General features: G+C 41.2%; 1 protein-coding gene across 2 annotated transcripts in view; it reads right to left on the bottom strand.

Moving 5' to 3' along the window:
- Positions 1–21,312, bottom strand: part of TIAM2 (TIAM Rac1 associated GEF 2) — an 88,523-nt gene that overhangs the window by 31,041 nt on the left and 36,170 nt on the right. For both annotated transcript variants that reach the window (XM_032101908.1, XM_032101909.1), the window contains exons 12-14: positions 20,725–20,817; positions 19,413–19,673; positions 483–586 (exon numbers count right to left, since the gene is read on the bottom strand). In XM_032101908.1, coding sequence (XP_031957799.1) covers positions 483–586; positions 19,413–19,673; positions 20,725–20,817 — 458 coding nt within the window. The remainder of the gene's footprint in view (positions 1–482; positions 587–19,412; positions 19,674–20,724; positions 20,818–21,312) is intronic.

Here is a 21,312-nt window from a genome sequence, read left to right as displayed (position 1 = left end):
CATAAAGGGTCTCCAAATTAGAGAGTGGCAATCACTGTCTCTCAAACACTGCACCTCTCTAAGTCTGCAGTCCAGTATAAAACTAGTGACATAGCATTGCTATGGTCATTGCAATATTAATAGCGAGCCCTGGAAATATCAGCAAAAAGACAAAACAAACTGAATCAATTAGAAAGCTGTAGCAGCTTTACTGTTCTCTGCAGGAACTGGGCTCAAGCCACACAGAAAAATGAATTTGACAAGTCTCTACCTGTTTGCCTTTTGCCGCCATCACACTGCTCCTGCAGATGCAGCAGCTGTGCTGTATATACTGACCTGTCAGGGCAACCTCAAGATACTAAAACATCAAGTACAGCTAATATGCAAACAAAATGTTTCAAATTAATGCCCCATGTTCAATTCTTTTCAACAAAATGCAGAGCATTAACACGGCAATACTGCCTTTTGGTTCATAAGGATTGTTGTGTCAAGCATGTTCTTACCCTGAAAGGTGGATCAGTCTTCTCCCTGTGTGGCACTTGGTCCAGAGTGCCATCAGTGCTGCTCCTTTTCAAACTGGATGTGACATCAGGCACATTACTAAAGTCTGCATTTGAAATAAAACACATAAATAAATTAGAGGGTTATAGGACACAAACAGAAAAGTATTTACTCTCACCTGCCAACACTTTCAGTGTCTAGTACAGTTACACCGGGGGAGAGAATCATATAATCAATTAGGTTGGAAAAAACCTCTGAGACCATTGAGTCCAACCTATGACCTAACACCACCATGTCAACTAGACCAGGACACTAAGTGCCATGTCCAGAAGGAATACAAAATTTGCAATCCTCCCCACCCCTCAGAAAACAATGGGAGAGGTCAAAGCAAGGAGCAACTATGCCTGAAACTCTTGCTTTCCCAACAGCAGCTGGACATCTGAGACTGTCTGAAGCAATGTGCATATCTGATCTACCAAAATAAACCTCACGCTCTTGCTAACAGCATGCTTTTGAAGGCAGCACTATCTATAATCAGCACACTCTGTGCTGAGACAACCAGTGAAGATTATTAAATGCACTCAGCAGTTCTCCTTGGATGAGCACACCATTGTTCGACATGACTTAGTCCTGAATCCTTTAAAGATTTAAGAAAAAAAGATAATTTTGCCCTGGAACAAACACCATAATTCATAATACAGACACATGCCCTTCTTCTTCCAAATAGTTTACCTATTTTACTAAGTTTGGGGTCCATCTATGCAGTAGCTGGCACAATGCAAAAACCAGAGGCAGCACTGCCCTGCTCTACTTACTGACAGACTGTAGTTTCAGTAACATTTACATATAAACTCAGGAGCTATCCAACAATGCTGAACATTCATATAAAAATGATGTTCTTTCTCTTTATATTTCCTCAATTGTCTGCTGAAAACCTGCAGAGATGTTCACATGGAAATTCTAATTAAAAATCCTAGAAGTTAAGAAGTGATTTTTGATCTGCAGTTTTATCAATCCATGTAGCTGAAAATTATAAAGCAACTGCCAAAAAAAAAAAAAAAAGGAAAGAAAAAGGAAAAAGGATTTTCAGCCACCTCACATGGTAAAACAGAAATAAAATAAAGGGGGGGGTTAAAATTTGCTGCTTTGTTTCCTAGCCTTTAAGCCTCTAGAGTACAATACACAGTACATTACCACATTTTCAAACTCTTTCTCAACACCTACAAATGCTGGAAACTTATTTTTAAGTGAAAGGTAAGATTCTTATTTTATCACTGACACCAGCAACTGAATCTGTAATTAAAACAAATACCACCCATCGTGAAGTAAAATCATGACAGTTTGCAATAAAGAAATTGGGAAGGACAATAGAATTTAGCTGCCTGGGTGTTGCCGTTGTCCTGTCCATGCAGAGTAGGACCAGCTCCTCTCAGAAAGAATTGACCAACGTGGACTGAAGCAGGGAGGAAAATGGGAATTTTAGGCCCAAAAGAGAACCCTGCAACCCACAAGGAGCTTCCTGGTAAGACAAAACATGGCTGACAGACTCCAGAGACTAGTCAGAGAAAGACAGGCAAATAACTCAGCACACTGACAGCTTGGGGTTTTTCTATGCGTTACTAAGGCGCCCAGGTCAAGCTGAGCATTGAGGCTGACATTTTCCACCCAGAGGGCAAATTTTCTCATTTCCCTATCCTTGCAGAAACAAGGTCTCATCACTCTTCTCCCCTCAGGCTTTCTTACCTTCTCCTCCCGGAGTCAGGTGTGGCTCCTGATATGAAAGAGCCTTTGTAACATGCAGTACCCCAAGAGTTATCACTTTTGCAGAAAAACCACATTTTACACAACTCCACTCCAGCCATGCATCATCTTTAAGACCTTAAGAAAGAGTCTGTCTTGCCTATTTATTTTATTATGCTTTTACCTCTCTTCCTCCACCAAGCCTGAATAATTTTCTCCTTCCCTCTGGACTTTGAAAGTAATTTTGAGGCTCTCTGCTGTATATGAGTACGCCTGAATGCCTGTTGACTTCCACCATTGTCAACTCCTGGGCAAGCCAACACCTAAAACTTAAATTGACTTTTAAACAACAATTTTTTCAGGGTAAGGTGATGCCAAGGACATTATTTCCTATTGTTTCCCAGTTGAGCTCTTTTTACTTGCCCTCTGGGTTTTAAAGCCCTTCTCCCCTCTAAACAGCAGGCACCTGAGATACATTTTGCAATGGCATAAAGGATCTAGAGTCTGATCTCAGGTAGCTAGCTAGTCAGAAAAAAACCCTGTTTCACTCATTTAACAAAATGATCGTTAAACATACTTGTCCTTTACAAAGGAGTAAAACTAACTCACACAAGCAAAGAAGAGAGAGCATAAATGTGGGAAGAGGAAAAGAGGATAAAACAACCAGCAGACAACATAAACACTAAATCAGGATAACAACACACAAAGTAGGCAAATAGAATATTATATCACTTTTTCCAGATGACCCATCTTTTCCTGCCTTCACCCTCACTTTGTTTTTCCTTTGTAGTTCATAGGATTGTCAGAGGTAGGTCTATATAGTCTTGCCTATTTTTATAGCATTTGCTGTTGGCAGACTGAGTTGCTGACGATGGAGAAGCAACAGTAAATGTTATTTTAAATAGCAAAACCTAAAAAAAGTTACACGGAAAGAATCCAAGGTGAAAAAAGACATCCTACTGCATCCTACATTGTATGAGAGCTAACATGGGGAAGGAAGGAAGGAAGGATGTATGGGTTGTTGATCAGTTTAGCGTCCATATCCTGTCTCCTCTTCTTTCTTTTGCTGTGGAAGGGGACTTCCTTTGGATCTGCATAGCTCAAAAAAAAAAAACCAAAACCCCCCCAAAACAAACAAAAACAAAAAACAAAACAAACACCAACCCCCCCCCCCAAAAAAAAAAACCCACAAAAAAACCTCAGAAAACCAAGCCAAACCTTAAGAACATAAACACAGCAAGAAGTTCAATACTGAAATTCTTTCTACTTCCAGTACTAAGTGGAAGGGGAGTGGCAAAGCCAAACCCTACAAAATGTATTTTCTTTAAACATTCAAATTTGGATTTAGCTCTACAATAGAATTTATACTATCAAAGATGTTCACAAATGGTAATGTGAAAGTGTTACCTTACAGGTTGGGGTAACCACTATTCTTTCAGGGAAAACTAGCAATAGAACTGTAGAGAGTATGCACAGAATCAAGAAAGATGTTATCACTGTGCGAGAACAAATTTGTTCCAGTATATAATATTCTGGTTCTTTGCTGGGAATGAGGACGGAAAAGTATGCAAGGAGATATATGTTCCTAAAAATCACTGAAATTCAAGGTCAAACCAGCACATCCAGGCTTTTTTTAAAATCATTATTAAAAACAAAAACAACAAAATATCTCTGATGCTACTAAAATTATGTTTCTCTCTACTTAAAGAACACATGGAATACTTCACTGAAAACATTGCTTGAGAGGCTTTCCAGCATAGTAAATAGTGAGTGTATCATGGCTAAATCTGCCCATACAGCTCCATTACAGTTGTACATTTAATTTAGTCTACTGACATCCTTGTGATAAACTTGTCTGGAAGAAAAATGGGACTGATACTAATAAGTTAAACAAAACATGGTTTAAATCTTGTAACATAATTTTTCTCTGCTGCAGTACACCTCTCTGTCCTGTTTATACACACACATTCATGCTTGGTGAGTTGAAATGTTTATCACTTCCAGCTGGGATACAGGAACCTTTGAAGTAATACTTTTTTCCAGTCTAGCAAACAGGAGTGTCTCCAGACACAAAAATACTAAGTTGGTGTGGTGGGTTGACCCTGACTGGACACCAAGTGTCTACCAAAGCAGCTCTATTACTCCCCTCCTCAGCTGGGCAGTAGAAAGAAATATTCTGAAAGGGCCATGGGTTGAGGTAAGCACAGGGAGAGATCATTCAGCAGTCACCTTCACAGGCAAAACAGACTCAACTTAGGAAAATTAGTTTAATTTATTACTAATCAAATCAGAGTAGGATAATGAGAAATAAACCCAAATCTTAAAAACACCTTCTCCCAACCCTTCTCTTCTTCCCAGACTTAACTTTATTCCCAATCTTCTCTCCCTCCCCTGAGCAGCACAGGGCATGTGTCAATGGGGGGTTGTGGTCAGTTCTTCACACGTTGTCTTGGCCACTCTTTCTTCCTCATGGGGAGGGGTCCTCACACTCTTCCCATGCTCTGGTGTTGAGTTATCCTATGGGAGACAGTCCTCCTTGAACTTTTCCAGCATGACTCCTTCCAATGGGCTGCAGTTCTTCACGAACTGCTCCAGCGTGGGTCTCTCACACAGGGTTTGTTCTGTGTCTTCTGGAACAAACTGCTCCACAGTGGGTCTCCCGCAGAGTCACAAATTCAGCCAGCAAACCTGCTTCAGCTTCCCATGGGGTCACAGCCTCCTTCAGATATCCATCTGCTCTGGTGTGGGTCTTCCACAGGCTGCAGGTGGATCTCTGCTCTCCTATGGATCCCCATGAGCTGCAGGGGAACAGCTGCCTCACCATGGTTTGCAGCAAGGGCTGCAAGGTCTGCTCCAGCACCCAGAGCATGTCCCAGCCCTTCCTTCTTCACGGACCTTGGTGTCTGCAGAGCTGTCTTTCTCAGACATTCTCACTCCTCTCTCCAGCTGCAATCATGCAGGCTTTTTTCCCCCCTTCTTAAATATGTTATCCCAGAGGAGCTACCACCACTGCTGGCGGGCTCAGCCTTGGTCAGTGGTGAGTCCATATTGGAGCCAGCTAGCACTGGGAAGCAGCTAGAAGCTTCTCACAGAAGCCACCCTTGTAGCCTCCTGCTACCAAAAACTTGCCACAAAGTTATAGTGTAACCACTAAAAACTGAGAGAAAGCATACTTCTTAAGTCATGTTCCCCACTGCTCAACATTCAATTAAAAGAAGGCACAGAGCACACAGATGGGACAGTTGGTCTGAAAAACAAACACATGCAGCATATCCAAGAGCTCTGTATGCCTACGGGAATGTTTCTTCCCATGTTGATGCAGTGATACACAGTGATACACGTACAAGTGGTGAATGTGGAAGTTATTCATGTGTTTGTGAGCAGTGAGGTACAATGGAAACGCATCCTCTAGCAGATGTGTGAGACAATAATAATCTCTGCTACAATCCCAGCCAAGAATCCAAAGGAAATCAACTGGAAAACATCAACATCGACCATCCGGCAATTCATTTACCATAAAGAAGCCATCAGCAAATGCAAATGTCACTTATCTCTCTTCTTCTGTTTAATTAACAAAGAAGCCTTAATTACTTTCAAGTCAGAGATGCTCTTACCAGTTTAGCTGCTCACTGCAAAGGCAAAATCATCATGGGGAGAGAGCTGAGGATCCTGTTCCTTTATTCATGATTCTCTTTTCATAATGCATCAGAACTTGTTCCGTTTCAGACTGTTCTCACTGATTTACAAAAATGCCAAATAACCATCACAAGCATGTCAAGTGTTATCAAATGTCAAGCACTGTGTAGGTGGTGTAACCACCTCTTTTTTCAAACTATGGCAAGAAGGTGTGTTTCCACCTGCCACTCCAAAGACAATGATAAATTGAATAAAAAATTCCTTCTACATCTACATGAGAAGACACAGAAAAATTAGATGTACTCAGTCTCTCACACCAAGACAAACTAAGACCACTGCAGGGCATCATTTTCAGATCTGTGAGGAGCAGCAGCTCTGTGCACTACTTGATAGCTATCCTGTTAGGAGAGAGAAGGCAAGATAGATGAAGTCACACATTTTATCAGATTCAGGTGAGGGAACTGCACCTGGGTTTGTCTCAGCTAAGGTAAGAGGCTTGATTAACAGTTAGCAGCTGTGAGTCTTTCCTGGTATCCCTGACTTCACCTGATCCACTTACTGCATCACCAAACATTCACTACAACAAACAGATTCTGACTCTAAAGGCCATGGTAAAGCCAGTCCCATAGGACTTGGTTGAACCAGGCTGAAATATGTCTATAATCAACAAGGCTGAGTAAGGCAGGACAGCAATTAATGACCAGGAAATGACCATGTCTGAGGTCGGTGCAAGTCATGCTGTACTCAAGCCGCTCAGCAGAGGACTAAACCTTAGCTCTCAACATATAAAACCTGGCATATGAAATTGAAACTCAGGAGCAAGGATTTTAATAAATTATTCAGCTGATGATGGGGAAAAGAGGATGAGGCTATACAGCTGGTGAATAACATCCAATAGCTATGTTTAAAGAAAGAATGAGAATGTTGAGGTAATCTAATGTTGGAAAATATGGATCTGTAACCTATGTAGTAACCTTAGGCTTTCACAACCAATTCAAGGAAAGAAAAATGAAAAACATGGAGATAAATGGAATATTACATACATACATTGTATGCAGATTGTGTTAAACTAATCTGACATCCACCTTTAATAAAAGATTTTTTTAAAGACAAAAATATAGGATAAATCTAGCCTTCTGGAAACTTAGTTTTAAAGAAAAAAGAAACAAGAAACTTTTACAATATCCCAAGGGAAATTGTTAGCCAAAATGAAAAGGATAGGAATTAAAACAAGACTGAACTGGCTAGCAGGTAAGATAAGAATAGATTTGTCTGAATAAACTCCTAGGCCTGGGAAAAGCTAGACTGTAGATTTTGTCCAAGGTGGGTTTGGGGAGTAATTTTGTTTGATATTTTCATTATTTGTCTCAGCAAAGAAAGTACAATAGGAATTACTCTAATTAAATACTCTAATCATTCAAAGGTAATACAGAGCGTTAATTAGGAGCATGACTGCAGATGCATAAAGGACATATGGATGACCTTGAAGATGAAGCCGAAGTCCTAGAATGAAATCACATGGAAGGAAGTTTCAGGGACCTGTAAGAACCACTACTTCTATAAGCTGTGACTCATGAGCTAGAAACATGAAAGAAAAGTGTGGAAGTGTGGAGAAGGGGTTGACAACATACAGTTGTGAGCTAGAGCTATTTAAGCAATGGCCAAGGCCAGCAGATACTGATCAGTCATTACACTGGCCAGGAATATGTCTGTTCTGATAATTAGAAGACTGGCTTTCAACCATCACATGAACAGATTTCTGAAACAGACTTACCTAGGCACAAAGAATGCAAACAATCTATTTTAAAATGGAATAGGATAAATGTATCAATAGGGTTGTCCAAAGCCGTAACCAGCAGAGGATTGAACATGCTGAGACTGGAAATTCCTTCCCATCCTGGGTTTGTCTATCACCAGCACAGCACAAATATTACACAGATACATAATACAGCTACACAGGTAAAAATGGCCAGAAGCCTCTTTCTGTTCAGTAGAGCACAAGAAATACTTTAAGTTTCATTAATACTGGTGCTTAAAGATCCTGGCAAAGAATGTTTATGACTAAGAGAACATTTATATCAGAAGTGCACGTGGGTTATGAGCCCTGACAGCTGTCCTACCCCAGTTTCTTGCTGACTCCAGCTCTGAAATTCATTAACAACTCCACTGCAACAAACTGATCTTCTTCTTGTTTGTAGTTCTCTGGCACTTGAAAGGGAAAGAGGACTCTCACTTCCTGTCCTCTCTGCTGCAGTTTTTAATCTGAGTAGTTAGATGCTGTAGATATAGTGGCACTCGAGCAGTTGTGATGGGCTTGGCCTAGTCTGTAAAAGACTGATATCCTGACCTCAGATCTGAGCAACTGACAGCATTTTTTAAACACTGGTATTGTCCAGTGATTTCAGACAGATGATGCAAAACAGCAATAAAGTGGGCATCAACTTACTTCTGAGATAGTAATATGTATTTTAGCCTGGAGAGAAAAAGGATCCACAATTATAAAGGATTACAGGAGGTCCAGACTGTCCACTAGAAAAGAATATTCAATGTTTTCACTAATTCCCAAAAGTTCTAGAAACTGCCAACAGAACACAACACAGCTGATCTTCAGCATGTAGGATATTCTCCCTCTCCCTATTACAGAGAGTTTCCATAACACAGCTGCATGGTTTATCTGGAAATGAGATATTACTTTTGGATAATAAAGTTAAGCCAGGTGTATGGAAAGCTGCATTTTTCATTGTTGTGCAAATTCTCCAGACTGGTCAGTTAATTATGATAAGCTTACAGTTCTCATATTCTTCTAGCCAATGTTACTATCAAGAGAAAAGTAAATTTCCAAGAGAAGATAAGAAATATTTCCAAAATCCCTGGTGCAAATAATACCAAAGTCTGAGCCAACTCTCAGAAAGGAACAAAGCTTTGTTGGTCTTCATGCCTTCAGACTTAGTGAAAAACAGGGAGTGGTAGGTGAACCATTCCAGCATTGCCTAGAGAAGAGAAATATCAGCATAATGAGCTCTAAAAATGCTCTGTCGGAGACCACCACTCATAACTTCAGTTAAACAGTTCAGCCTGGCAGGTAGCATGAGTGTGCTTATTTCTTTTGATTTGATACAACTAAATATATTTCAGGTTTTCAACGGTATATTTACTCTTTTGTAATGAAGTTGAAAAAATAGATCTGTAAGCATTTCCTTTTCCTTTCTGAAAAACATCAAGAAATATCTTTCAAAAAGTAACAGTTGATCCAGAGGAATTTATTGAATGCCTTTCAAGAGACACTCTCACAATCTCTGTTAAAGAAGGCATCCAAGTTTCACCAGAGAGATGAAGGGTTCTGGGTTCACTAGTTCACCTATGAATAACTCATATGTCTTGCTTATGCGAGGATAAGACCTTTCAGTTCTTCGGCTCATGTTATCCCCTGGGATCAGCATGGAAGGGGCACCCAGCAGCTGGTATATACGACAGAGCCCACACAATCTCTACAGCCCTTTAGATTTCTATCTAGGTTGCAAAGAACACAATAACTATGGTCAGGAAGAAGAAAAGCAATAGAAGAGTCCATGGAAGATTCATTAACTGACCCACAATGGCCATTTGCACTGGAAAAATTGCTAGTAAAAGCGAGGAGGGTCTAGAAGATGAAGTAAGGGGATACCCCTAGGTAAGTTTAGTAAAGTTGTGATACAAAAGGACACTGGAGTTGCTGCTCATGAAGGCCAAGGTCTGGGTAAACATCAAGAGGTGTTTGGAGACATAGAATACAACACCTTCAAAGAAAGGCAGTTTTTTTCTCTAAACAATCTTTGGCCAGAGAAAGATTATTAAAAATTTGGTGGTAAGTCAGATGAAGAAAAATTCAAAGACCATAACACAAGAATGGTCCAGCTCAGGTAACAAGTGGAGATCTAATTTCCACCTAGAAACGGACTGAAAAGTCCTACTTTACCTCAAGGTATTCATCTATTTCCTCTGCGTGTCATAGTAGCAAATAAATAAACAAATAAATTTTTTGCATTCTTGCATCCTACTAGTACAAGCCTCAACATATGAAAAATGGCTGCTACACACTGAGCTTATTCATGAGGAGTTTTTATGGCCACATTTGATTTCTAGGCTGAAAACTGTCTCTATGTAACTTCTGCATTAAGAAAACAGATTTCTAAGAGAAGGTGGTTAGATTGCAGCCACAGATGAGAAATATCTGTTGAAACACACCGTATTCTCTACCACTTCAAGCTGAAAGCCAAAGCAATTTGATTCACTTTTTATCTTCATCAAGGTTCTCCATGGATTTGAGCAAGAGGCTGAGGTACCATGGACCCTAAGTGTAGATTCTTATTAATCTTCAATTAAGTTTTCCAGATTCAAGTGAGTGTTCATGTTAGCTCAATTCATGGAATTTATGTAAGTTTTTAGCTATTGCACAGTGCCAGTCCATTTTTTTTCCCCACAGCTGGTACTCACAGCCTTCACTCCAATGCTGGAGTAAATCCAAATTTATTTGCAGGCAGTAATTGTGGTTATTAACTGTACAGTGGTTTACAGCTTTCATGCTGCTTTAACCAACAGTTAAAAAGATAGTGAAACACTAAATTTATTATCAATTCAAAACCACCTTCCTCTTTTTGCCTAGGAAATTTTCAAGTTCTTCTGAAAGCCTTTGAACTAACTTCAGATAACAACTAGCTCAAATTCTCATTGCTAAATTATCATGACTTGAGTCTACTAGTACAAGCAACTTAAGTTTCTAGAAAACTGAATGTGTTAGAAAAACATAAGTAAAATTAACTGCATTTAAATAAATCTCTGTAAGATATTTTGGGTTTTATCACTTTTTGGTGATCTGGGTGTTTTGTAAACTATTTTGGGACTGGCTAGAAGGTATATTCTCACTTAGCTTCAAGGTTGTAACAACTGACTCCTTGGTGTAGCTAGAAACTCATTCAGGAATCCTTTCCATATGTTAAAATCTGGAAAGAAAATTAGCATACAGCTGTCATAACATCAGACTTCCTAGACAGGATTCTTAAACACAGAATTCCTAGATGCCTGTCACTAACTAGACTAATTGTTACCAAACAAGACATGCAATTACAGACCAGCCAAGAAGATTCCCTTCATGGCTCTCTCATCCATATGTTTTGGCTCCAGGGAGCAAACTATGAAACATCAGAAGGTGCTTTACATGCTTCCCAATGTACAATGCAACTGGGCTGCTTCTTTTTGCACAAAGAGAAATTCCTACTTCTGGCTAGGATCTGAAATGATCAAGCAGGACAAGTCTTTCTCCTTTGTTCTTACCCTTCAGTGAGGAAAGTGACACTTCTTTTAACATTCCACATTTCCAAGTATAGAAAAAGGCAGTACGTTCATGCATCTTTCTTAAGACATTTTGGGCGACATGCTGAACAGTGGCTTCACTCCAATCAGCCACCTACTTGTGCAAGTTTGACATTCTATAGGCAGCTTTATGCTCTCTTATATTTCTTTTTCTTTTCTAAATATCTACAGAAACATCCATTTTGAAGCTGGAGCAGAGTCCTTTAGATTCCTTTGTCCATTAACAGCTCATGGTGAGGCAAAGTAATTTGACTCATTATCTAATTCAGTAATCAATAGGAGGTACAAATTAGCAACATAATAGGAAATAGCTGCCTGCACTTCTGCAGCAACGCCTGATTAGCTCCTGCACCTCAGTGGTATGTTTCTATATGGTTATTTAACATTCTAAACTTTCTCTGCCCAAGTATCTGCCAGTCGGGCAGCTGTTCAGGCTTTTCAGTTTTAAGCTTAACACTTCACACCAGCTTCTCAGATTGTTACTTAAATGCCTTTGTTTCCTAAGTGCATGACAAACGCCTTCTTCCATACAGTCTCACTGGCGGCCAGTGCTAGCCACAGCTAGTGCATCACCCTTTTATTCCAGTTCAACAGCTGGAGATCTGTGGCTGCGGTACAGAGGAGGAAGACACAGCAGAGCCCAAGCCGGGTCCTCTATACCACCATCCTCTCTAAGTCAGCAAAGGCTGCAACCCACTGCTGCCATTAGGTCCTTCCAGGCTACAGCTGCTGGACATGCAGGGGTGCTGTCAGGGGTCCCTCTCCTTGTTTTTGTTCCTGCAGGATTGCTCACATGGGATGGCTTTGGCAAAATGGACAGCAAATGCAGCTAGCCCTGCCCAGGTTCCAAATATACCACCTTAGTGGTACATTTTCTTCTCCATCTCAAATTTATAGGCACAAAGTAATGAAAACAGAAAGGAAAAGGGGGAGAAATAGTTACTTAATGGTTTAGCAAGAGTTTGTGGCTAGCTTAGACAGTTTTTATCATTACTCAACGTACCTTACCTCTGTGAAACACAGAACATCTGTTGTTTGATGTGTTTTAAATCATGCCTACGGCAGTAGTCTATATGTGGATGTCTCTAACTTTATCATAATTAATAAACCTCCTTACTATCCATATTGTCACTCTACAGAATTCAGTAGGAAGGGCAATATGATGATTTATGCCTACATATCGCTGAGCCAGAAGGTGCAGCTATACAGGGTTTAATGAAGTTTACACCAGTATATAAACCCCAACAATTTGGCCCACTGACTTCACAGGGATTAAATCACAGCAGCATTTAGCAAAGCAGAACAGAATGCTCTTTCAGTGGAAAAGCAAAACGAAGAGCATTTAAGGCTGTCCCATTTTATAGCATAGGCAATCTTTTAATTTGCTGCACAGACATCTAGCAGAAAGCCAACAGGACAGTTTGTCAAGTGCCAGCAAGACCTCATTAAACTGCCACTCTTGGGAAACACTTGTATTGCAAAACATGCAGTAAGCAACAAGTGCTCCAATGGATCCATCTTCTAAAGAGACAAATGCTTTCTCTGAATTAATCTCTACATTGATACAGCCCCAGGTATTGTCACAGGTCAGACCTAGTCTTCCCAGCAATTCTCGAGACTGCAGGACAAAGACACTTTTGTTAACAGCACACAAACAGCTGGAGTAGAAGCCAACCCACCACAGCTGTCCAAGACTACTGTCAACACACAGCCTGCCCCTTGAGCTTGCTCTGATGAGCATGTCCTAGCACATCTATGTGGTTTCCTGCTGAATTGTGTAATAAGTAAGAAAAAGAAAGCCCAGCAGTCATCTATCATCAGGCAGATAAGCAGTTATGCTGCATAGACAACTATATGTCTGTGTTACAGAGAGGCTTTCCTAGTATGTTGCCTTACACCACACAAAACCATTAGATACCTGGCATTAGATCTACCAGGCAAGAGGGAGCAATGTATGCAGACCACCATTAACAGAGATCAGGGCCCATATCTAACAGGACTGTAGGTGTCCTTGGGACTCGAGAAGTGAAGAAGCAATATTCACCTCTTCTGAGCTCGAAGGAATTTCCTAGGAAAGAATGAAGACAGGTTTCTTTGATACCTCACACATAAAGCACAAGGAAGGAGACGCCCTGCAGCACAATGAAGAGAATTTGTATGTTGAAACAGCAGCTAGGCAAACAAACAAGACCTCATCTGAGCAGAACTAAAAGTAGAAGTCCTTTTAAAAATGCTTTTCAGTTAAGTTTTAGTTTTACTTTAGTTTATAAAATGCTTTCAGCAATACATTAAAGACATTTACAAAAACCTATAGGCAAACAGCAAGAAGCAGAGTGGTCTGAACCAGTGGTCCAGGCACAGCCCCCAGCTGTCGGAGCTAGAGGCAATGTCCTCCTTACTTTATCTCTTCTCTTAAGAAGGACACACAGGTCTGTTATACCCTGATATTCAGGGTAGGTTGCAGCTGAAAGAGAATGTAGGGTGCTACCTGAAAAGGTGTGCAGTGACATGCAGAGAGACAGCTGGCAGCAGAGCCAACCTCTGTCTTCCTTTTCCTCCCTCAACTCGGTGGTATCTGACAAAGCTGAATAGAGCAAAGTTTTCTGGAGAAGCAATGAATTGTAATTACACTTTACAGAGGCATCTAGAACACCTAGCAAAGTGCATTACAAACAGGAAGTACCTTGGAGTTGAATCAAAATCAGTTGTTATTATCAAGATCACTTTTTAAAAATAATTTAGTCATATAAAAATTAAACTTGTGGCCAACTGATGTGCTTTGCTTCTGTGAGTGCTTACTAAGATTAAAATCAGAAGCTGCATATGTCTTGGTGAACAGAAGAGTCACTTTCCATGTGAGGATTCAAACCCCTGATCCTCCTCCTGAAGCACTGGCACTTTGCAAAAATATCTCAATGTTTAGCAGATCAGGAGCTAAAATGTAATTGCTCCTCTCCAGCACACAGCCCAGACATTTGTCAAAAAGCACGAAGCCTGACTCTCTCCCTCCCTGACTCCAGCCGTGCCTTGTACAGCACAAAATAGCTTCATCAGCAGTGACTCAAACCGGCATGTCCCAGACTATGCTGCTGCCCAGGCATCAGTGCAAGGGGAAGGAAAGCAGAGGGCAAAGCCCTTGCTCCAAAGTGGCTAGAACAGTGTTCTGTGGGTAGCTCAACTTAAAGAGAACTTGCTGCCTCTGAGAGTAACTCTCCTTGCAACCAGCTCTCCCCTGGCACCCGCCTGCTCCCCGCTCCTCCTCCTCCTTACCTGGCTCTGGCCCTTGTCAGAGCTCTGCACCCATCAGTTCAACTCTCTGAGGGTGTGGGGGCTGGGGCGGGGGAGAAAGATTTCTCCCTGATTAGCTGCAGGGGCTGCAGCAAGTGCTGCTGCCAGCACAGGGGTGGGAGGAGTGCTATGGGGCTAGAGGAAGAGGAGGAGGAGCAAGCCTCCTCCTTGTCAGCAGCACCCAAGACTTCTTCACTGCTCCTGGGACTACACTTCCAGAAAGATGGGCCAGAGAGGAACCCAGGCCCTACACAGAAGGTAAGCACCCTACCCCACAGGTGAGGAGTACCACACGGAGCACAGGAACAATATGTCCATTTTTTTTTCTTTCTTTCTTTCTTTCTTTTTTTAAGTGGTTTCTTTCCCATTTAACTTTCTAACCCTCATAGATGAAAGTGTTTCATCATGGAAACTTGTTAAAGCATATCCAGCCTGCCATACCCCACCTTTTTTTTTTCTTTTTCTTTTAATCACAGAGTTCTATTTACAAATTAGGGTTTATTTCAACAGTGTCAGCTAACCAAAAATGACAGCTTTATTTGGCAAAAACACACTTGCTGAGGAAAAGGAAAAATTGCCCAACTCTGACAGCAACTCACATTCTGCAATGGGTTTTCACACCTACTAATGCTTCTACCTCCTACCTCACACCATAGATGTGGTGTATCTATAGCTATAGATACACCATAAACCCACACAGCATTGCCCTAAATATACAGTTTTCAATTCTTGTGCCTTCCATGTTGTTTATTCCTCAAATATCCATGCCATCTTAAAATGAGGCTTTGTTGTTTTGGTTTTTTTTGCTCCACAGTAAGAACTTCAGTCCAATTTCCTCATTTTTTAATTCTACATAAATATTTCTTTAATTTCCTTAGCACTGGAGCTTGGAGTAAATTTAGTTGCTCTGTTATTTGGTTTTCCACATTTATGAGTGCATTTTAAAAGTATTTCATCTCATTTCTTTTCCAGGATAAGCTTATTACTCGCCACACAGCTAAGCAGCAGGAACATAGTGGTGCCATGTGGGAGATCAAATGATACAACCACAGCAGGTCCAAAATACAGCTACAAGAGTATAACAACCTCTTGGAGAAAATGAATCACTCCCACAGAAAATTCCCTGGGAATAATTTTCAGGAGTGGCAGAATTAGTGGCTTTGGAGAAAGTCAATCACTTCCCTTCTGTACAGTAAAAGCTGCCAAAGTTTGCCACGAGGTATAATTGGGTATCCTCAACACAGCAGAATATGTAGGAAAAGGCATTCATCAGAGTTATGACAAACAGTTACAAAACTGTAAACAAATGTGGACAAACTACTACCATCCAAGTTATGTGAAGCCAGTGATTTTAAGTTCTGTTTTGCTTTTGCATGGTGGTCATCGCCAAGCACTAGGCAGGGCATTACTGTGTGACTCAGCATTGAAAATTTCCACTTTCTAAGCACTTTGTTAATTTTAGCTCATTAATCCTCATAGCAGTCTAGAAAGACGAGTTAATTTTTAAAAACAGGGAGGTAACAGCAGAAACATTGAGGTTTTTTAACTCCCAGTATGTACCTTCAGCCAAATTGAGCTTGATTTTTTAAAATGGTCTGCTCTTCCAGCACTAGCTGATTTTCAAAGGTGCCACTTCAGAAGAACAGACTCAACATGGACAAGCAAATGTTAGAAATTATTTTTGAAAACTAGGGTCTTAAGAGTGACTCAGTCAACTCCACCCAAGCAGACAGAACAGTTTTAAACAGGACAATCAGGGGATCAGGCCCAGCCAGCTCAGGTTTAGGAAAGGCAGGTCCTGCTTGAACAACCTGATCTCCTTTTATGACCAGGTGACCCAACCAGTGGGTGAGGGAAAGGCTGTGAACATAGCCAACCTGGCTTTCAGTAAAGCCTCTGATACGGTTTCCCACAGCATTCTCCTGGAGGAACTTCCAGCCCATGGCTTGGACAGGTGCTCTCTTCACTGGGTTAAGAACTGCCTGGATGGCTGGGCCCAGAGAGCAGTGGTGAATGGAGTTACATCCAGCTGTAGGCCAGTCACAGGTGGTGTTCCTCTGGGCTCAGTGCTGGGGCCAGTCCTGTTTAATATATTTATCAATGATCTGGACAAGGGAACCAAATGCCCCCTCAGTCAGTTTGCAGGTGACACCAAATTGGGTGGGAGTGTTGATCTGCTGAAGGACAGGAAGGCTCTCCAGAGGGATCTGGACAGGCTGGATCAATGGGCTGAGGCCATTGGTGTGAGATTCAACAAGGCCAAGTGCCGGGTCCAGCCCTTGGGTCACAACAACCCCTTGCAGAGCTACAGGCTGGGGCAGAGTGTCTGGAAAGTGGCCCAGGGGAAAAGGACCTGGGGTGCTGGTCAACAGCAGCTGACCATGAGCCCGCTGTGCCCAGGTGGCCAAGAAGGCCAAAGGCATCCTGGCCTGAATCAGGAATAGTGTGGCCAGCAGGACCAGGGCAAGGATTGTCTCCCCTGTACTCAGCCCTGGTGAGGCTGCACCTCGAGTGCTGTTTCCAGTTCTGGGCCCCTCACTACAAGAAATACACTGAGGTGCTGGAGTGAGTCCAGAGCTGGTGAAGGGTCTGGAGAGAGAGTCATAGGAGGAGTGGCTGAGAGAGCTGGGGGTGTTTAGCCTGGAGAAAAGGAGGCCCAGAGGAGACTTTGTCACTCTCTACGACTCCCCGAAAGGAGGTTCTAGCCCAGAGAACAAGTAACAGGACGAGAGGAAATGGCCTCAAGCTGCACCAGGGAATGTTTAGGTTGGACTTCAGGAAGTATTTCTTCACTGAAAAGGTGGTTAAGCATTGGAATGGGCTGCTCAGGAATGTGGTGGAGTCACTATCCCTGGAAGTGTTCAAGGAACAACTGGATGTGGCACTGAGTGCTATGGTTTGGTTGACACGGTGGTATTTGGCCAAAGGTTGGACTCAATGACCTTTAAGGGCTTTTCCACCTTAATGATTCTATGAATTTCCTAAAGACTGGATATGAATTTGAGAGTCCTTGGCCTCCAAAGCCCTGCTTGGATCATTAAATATCCCCTATGCTAATCTAAAATCTTATTGAATTCCTGAGTGAGTAACAGGACACAGAACAGTTAAACCCTTTATGATTGTCTATTAATTCAAAGTAATGCCATTTTCTTCTGTTTCCATTTGAACTGATCAGGTGATCAAACACTAAGCACTGAATTTGATTAACATAAAACTTCTTCTCACAAAGCTTAATTTAGAACTATTTGTTCCCTTTCAGAATAAAATAAATCTTCCTTAACTGCTTTTAAGCAGAAGAGCAAATATAATATGTCCCTTTATCCACTAGTGCTTAAAGTGTAATACATACTACAGTAATTTCCTATTATAATGGAATATTTGCACAGGTTGCAAATTTATCCCGGAGGAATGAGGAATCTAGTGAATGGACACAGACATTTATTACACTGAATACTCGAGGTAATGCTGGCCTATGATATCAAGCCAACAAGCTGGATGATAGCCCTGATGTAATTATGTAATTAATTAGCTCTATCATAATTTTTGGTTTATGACACTAACTTTTATGTGCCACTAGTCAATTTAATGGCATTTTAAATTGAAATAAGGCCCCTGAGAGAGATGCTACTTACTGAATCACAAATCTTGTATTCAGATTTCTTTTAATTTCAACAGATGACCTAATAAAATTGCTTTATAATTAAATCCATTCTAACAACTTCTCCTATGTGATTCTTTCTCTTCTCCCATTTTTAATTACGAAAAAGATTCCAATCAGAAAACATTCGCCTTCATAATTATATGCAAAAATCAGCAATCTCTTTTTGTGTCTCTTACTGCTCCCTTCACACAGTGCTGCATCCGGGCTAGCTTTCCTGCAGAATTTTACTAGCATCCTCCAGAGGCAGAGTGAGGAAACTGCACCTTTTACACTGAAAATCTAGTTAAATTTGCTTCTATCTTGTTTGAGAAATAGTCAAGGCGTGGGAAGAAAGGGGAGCAAAGCCCCACATACTTTCTATCTCAGACAGACATTCACAAGAATTCTGGTAACATAAGACGTGGTTCTCCAGTGAAGTAACATCAGATAAAGGAAGGAAAGGGAGTCCATGGCTCATCTCCACCCAGAGTGGCAGAGCCCCTCTATGTGCCACCTCCTACTTTCCAGCTGAAGAGGCAACCCAGCAGTGGGCATTGGCACCTGCTTGGGGCTGGGGAGTTGTGATGTCATCCAGGAGCAGCCCTTACCACATAGGCACCTTCCCTGCCTCGTGCTTCCCACCAGGATCTCACCCTGACACAACACTGTTAGAATACGTCCTCCATCCAGTGCTTAATACAGTGGCATTACATTGAGTAAGGAATATGAGCAGGTGGAAGCAGAACAATCCCCACAAGAGCTCTTTTCATAGGCTTTATTCTACACAGTGGCCGCTGTACCCAGTGTGAGCACAATATCCCTGGATGGGAGCAGAGCTAAATGACTCCTTTCCGAGGTGATGATGACTACTGCATTGAAGGTACCCTTAATGAATGTGGTACTTTGCCACACAGAAAGCAAGGCAAACACAGAACAATGCTCTGCTTCTGAAAGCCATCACATCATTTCAGCCACTGATGCCTGGAAAATGGATGTGTTGGAGATAGTCAAGATTACACAGAACAGTTAAGAGAACACTTGATAATACTGGATGGTACAGAGAAACAGATTAAAATATTATCATTTCCCTGCAGACATAGTCATATTCTGTTCCATTTCTGCTCCCTAGAAAATAGTAACAGATATTGAGCGTAAATGGAACTTAAATAGCTTGTATTTGTGTTTTTAAGGCAAGCACATAATTTTAATCATGACTGAGTTTTAAAAAACAGTGATATTCAAAGTGAGGTGAAAGTAATAGAATTAACAAATTTCTTACCATTTGCTGTGTTCTTTTTGAAGTTATCTAGAAACTCTTCCAGGAGCTGTGACTGGTTTGGAGGGGGCAACAAACTCTTTGGGTCCCTGGAAATGTCACCATCTGACCAGGACACACACGTGGGTTGCTGGGTCCCGCAATGGCTTGTTCTCACTGTAAGCATTACACTTCTCTCAGAAAACAGTAGCTCCATCTGCCTGAGCTCAAGATCAGACACAGCCTTTCCATTTATGCTCAGGATTTCATTGCCTACTCGGAGCCCTGGCAGCATGTGAAAGCAAAGAAAGGAAAAAAAAAAGAGTTAATATAATATAAAAAGGGTCACAATGCAAACCTTATGCTGACTTGTCTTTTATCTTTTTTGTTAGAATTCAAATAGCCTAATCCTACCACAAGTCCATTAGAACCAATGAGAGCTTTATTTGTGCTATATTTATACAGACTGACCTCATGCTTGCTTACTTTGATAGGTGCTACCCACAGTACAACAATCAAGTTGGTTTTGTTTAAAGATGCTAAAGAATTGGGTGGGTAGGAGAGCAGCACAGCTTTCAAGAAGCTTAGAATAGAGGCAACTCTCACAACCAGATACCATCACTATACAGCACCATAACACATATTTCATCATCTCTGAAGAACAAGGCACTACTCACACAGATCAAATTATTCACACAAAGCTGCAACAACTAAGGATGGAGTTTTTATCAGCTTTTATATAAATCTAAACAGTGGCAAGTGCTATCTTTCAAAGTCAGCAAAACCAAGTGGACATTACTGTCAGGTAGCAAATTAATATCTCTGTTTCCATTTCTCTGGGTTTATTTTTCAGAGAGCAGAACCCACGTGATCCTCACATGTGCCGATGAAGAGAGGCACAGTTTCTGAGCAGCACAGTGGGAAGGCGCTCACAGAAATGTATGCAGAAAACTATTCTGGGGAGGAAGGCTTTCTGCCAGCAAAAGTGGAAGTGATGGGTCATGGAAACTTATCAAGCCCATGAAGTTCCCTAGTGTGAGAGGAACTCTTTCTCCAGTTTGTTCCTCTGTGCAAAAGCACTCAGTTGGATGGCTAAACACAGACTTTGTCTCCGAGGGTGAACAAGAACTCTTCCCTCTACACTGAAAGGATAATTCAGTTACTCTGTGTACACTATTTTTCCTACTATTACATACTTTCCATGGACTTCAGGAAAGAAAACTGTGAACAGTAAATGCCAAGAACCATTTCGGACAGCATTACTAAAGCTCCTTCAAGTTTTTGGACGTGAAAAAGATAATGAAGAACAGTTCTAAGCACAAACAGGATACAATACCTTCCTTGTATGCCAGTCCATCAGGGAGAACGTCACTTACAAAGATATGGGTGAGATGCTCATTTTCAGCAACTTGGGCTGTGACAGCAAAGCCTGAAGTAAAAGAGGTTTAAATCAAACAAACCTTCTTGGAAACATTTCCCTGTTATTTTGTGTATTTAGTAGACTTTACATGAGAAAGAAGATTCTTCTCATGAGAACACACCCACAGAGCATACAGAAGTTATCACATGGTTTCCCAGCCATTGTAAGGCCTGTTAAAATTATTAAGACTTTTCAACTCCCAGAAAATGCCATGCTCTGCTGTAAAAAAAATTACATTTCATAGAAAGTGTTTTTCTACCTCAGCTCCATGACATTTCAATAACACAGCACAGCTCATCATTACAGTAAGAGTTCTGCAGAGTGTCCATCAGACATACAGGTGTCCTAAACCATTCCAAAAACTGGAAACTGAAACTATAAAGCAGCAAACTATACAGACTAGTAAGTGGGAAAGGCCAGAAAATAATAATTTAAAACAGACTTGCAGCTAAAGAACAGCACAAAGCTGCCTTACAAAGGTATCCTTGCAAGGTATCTACCTCA

The sequence above is a fragment of the Corvus moneduloides genome, chromosome 3, assembly GCF_009650955.1.
Source record: "Corvus moneduloides isolate bCorMon1 chromosome 3, bCorMon1.pri, whole genome shotgun sequence".
Taxonomy (NCBI): domain Eukaryota; kingdom Metazoa; phylum Chordata; class Aves; order Passeriformes; family Corvidae; genus Corvus; species Corvus moneduloides.
This window is presented reverse-complemented; position numbering and strand designations above follow the sequence as displayed.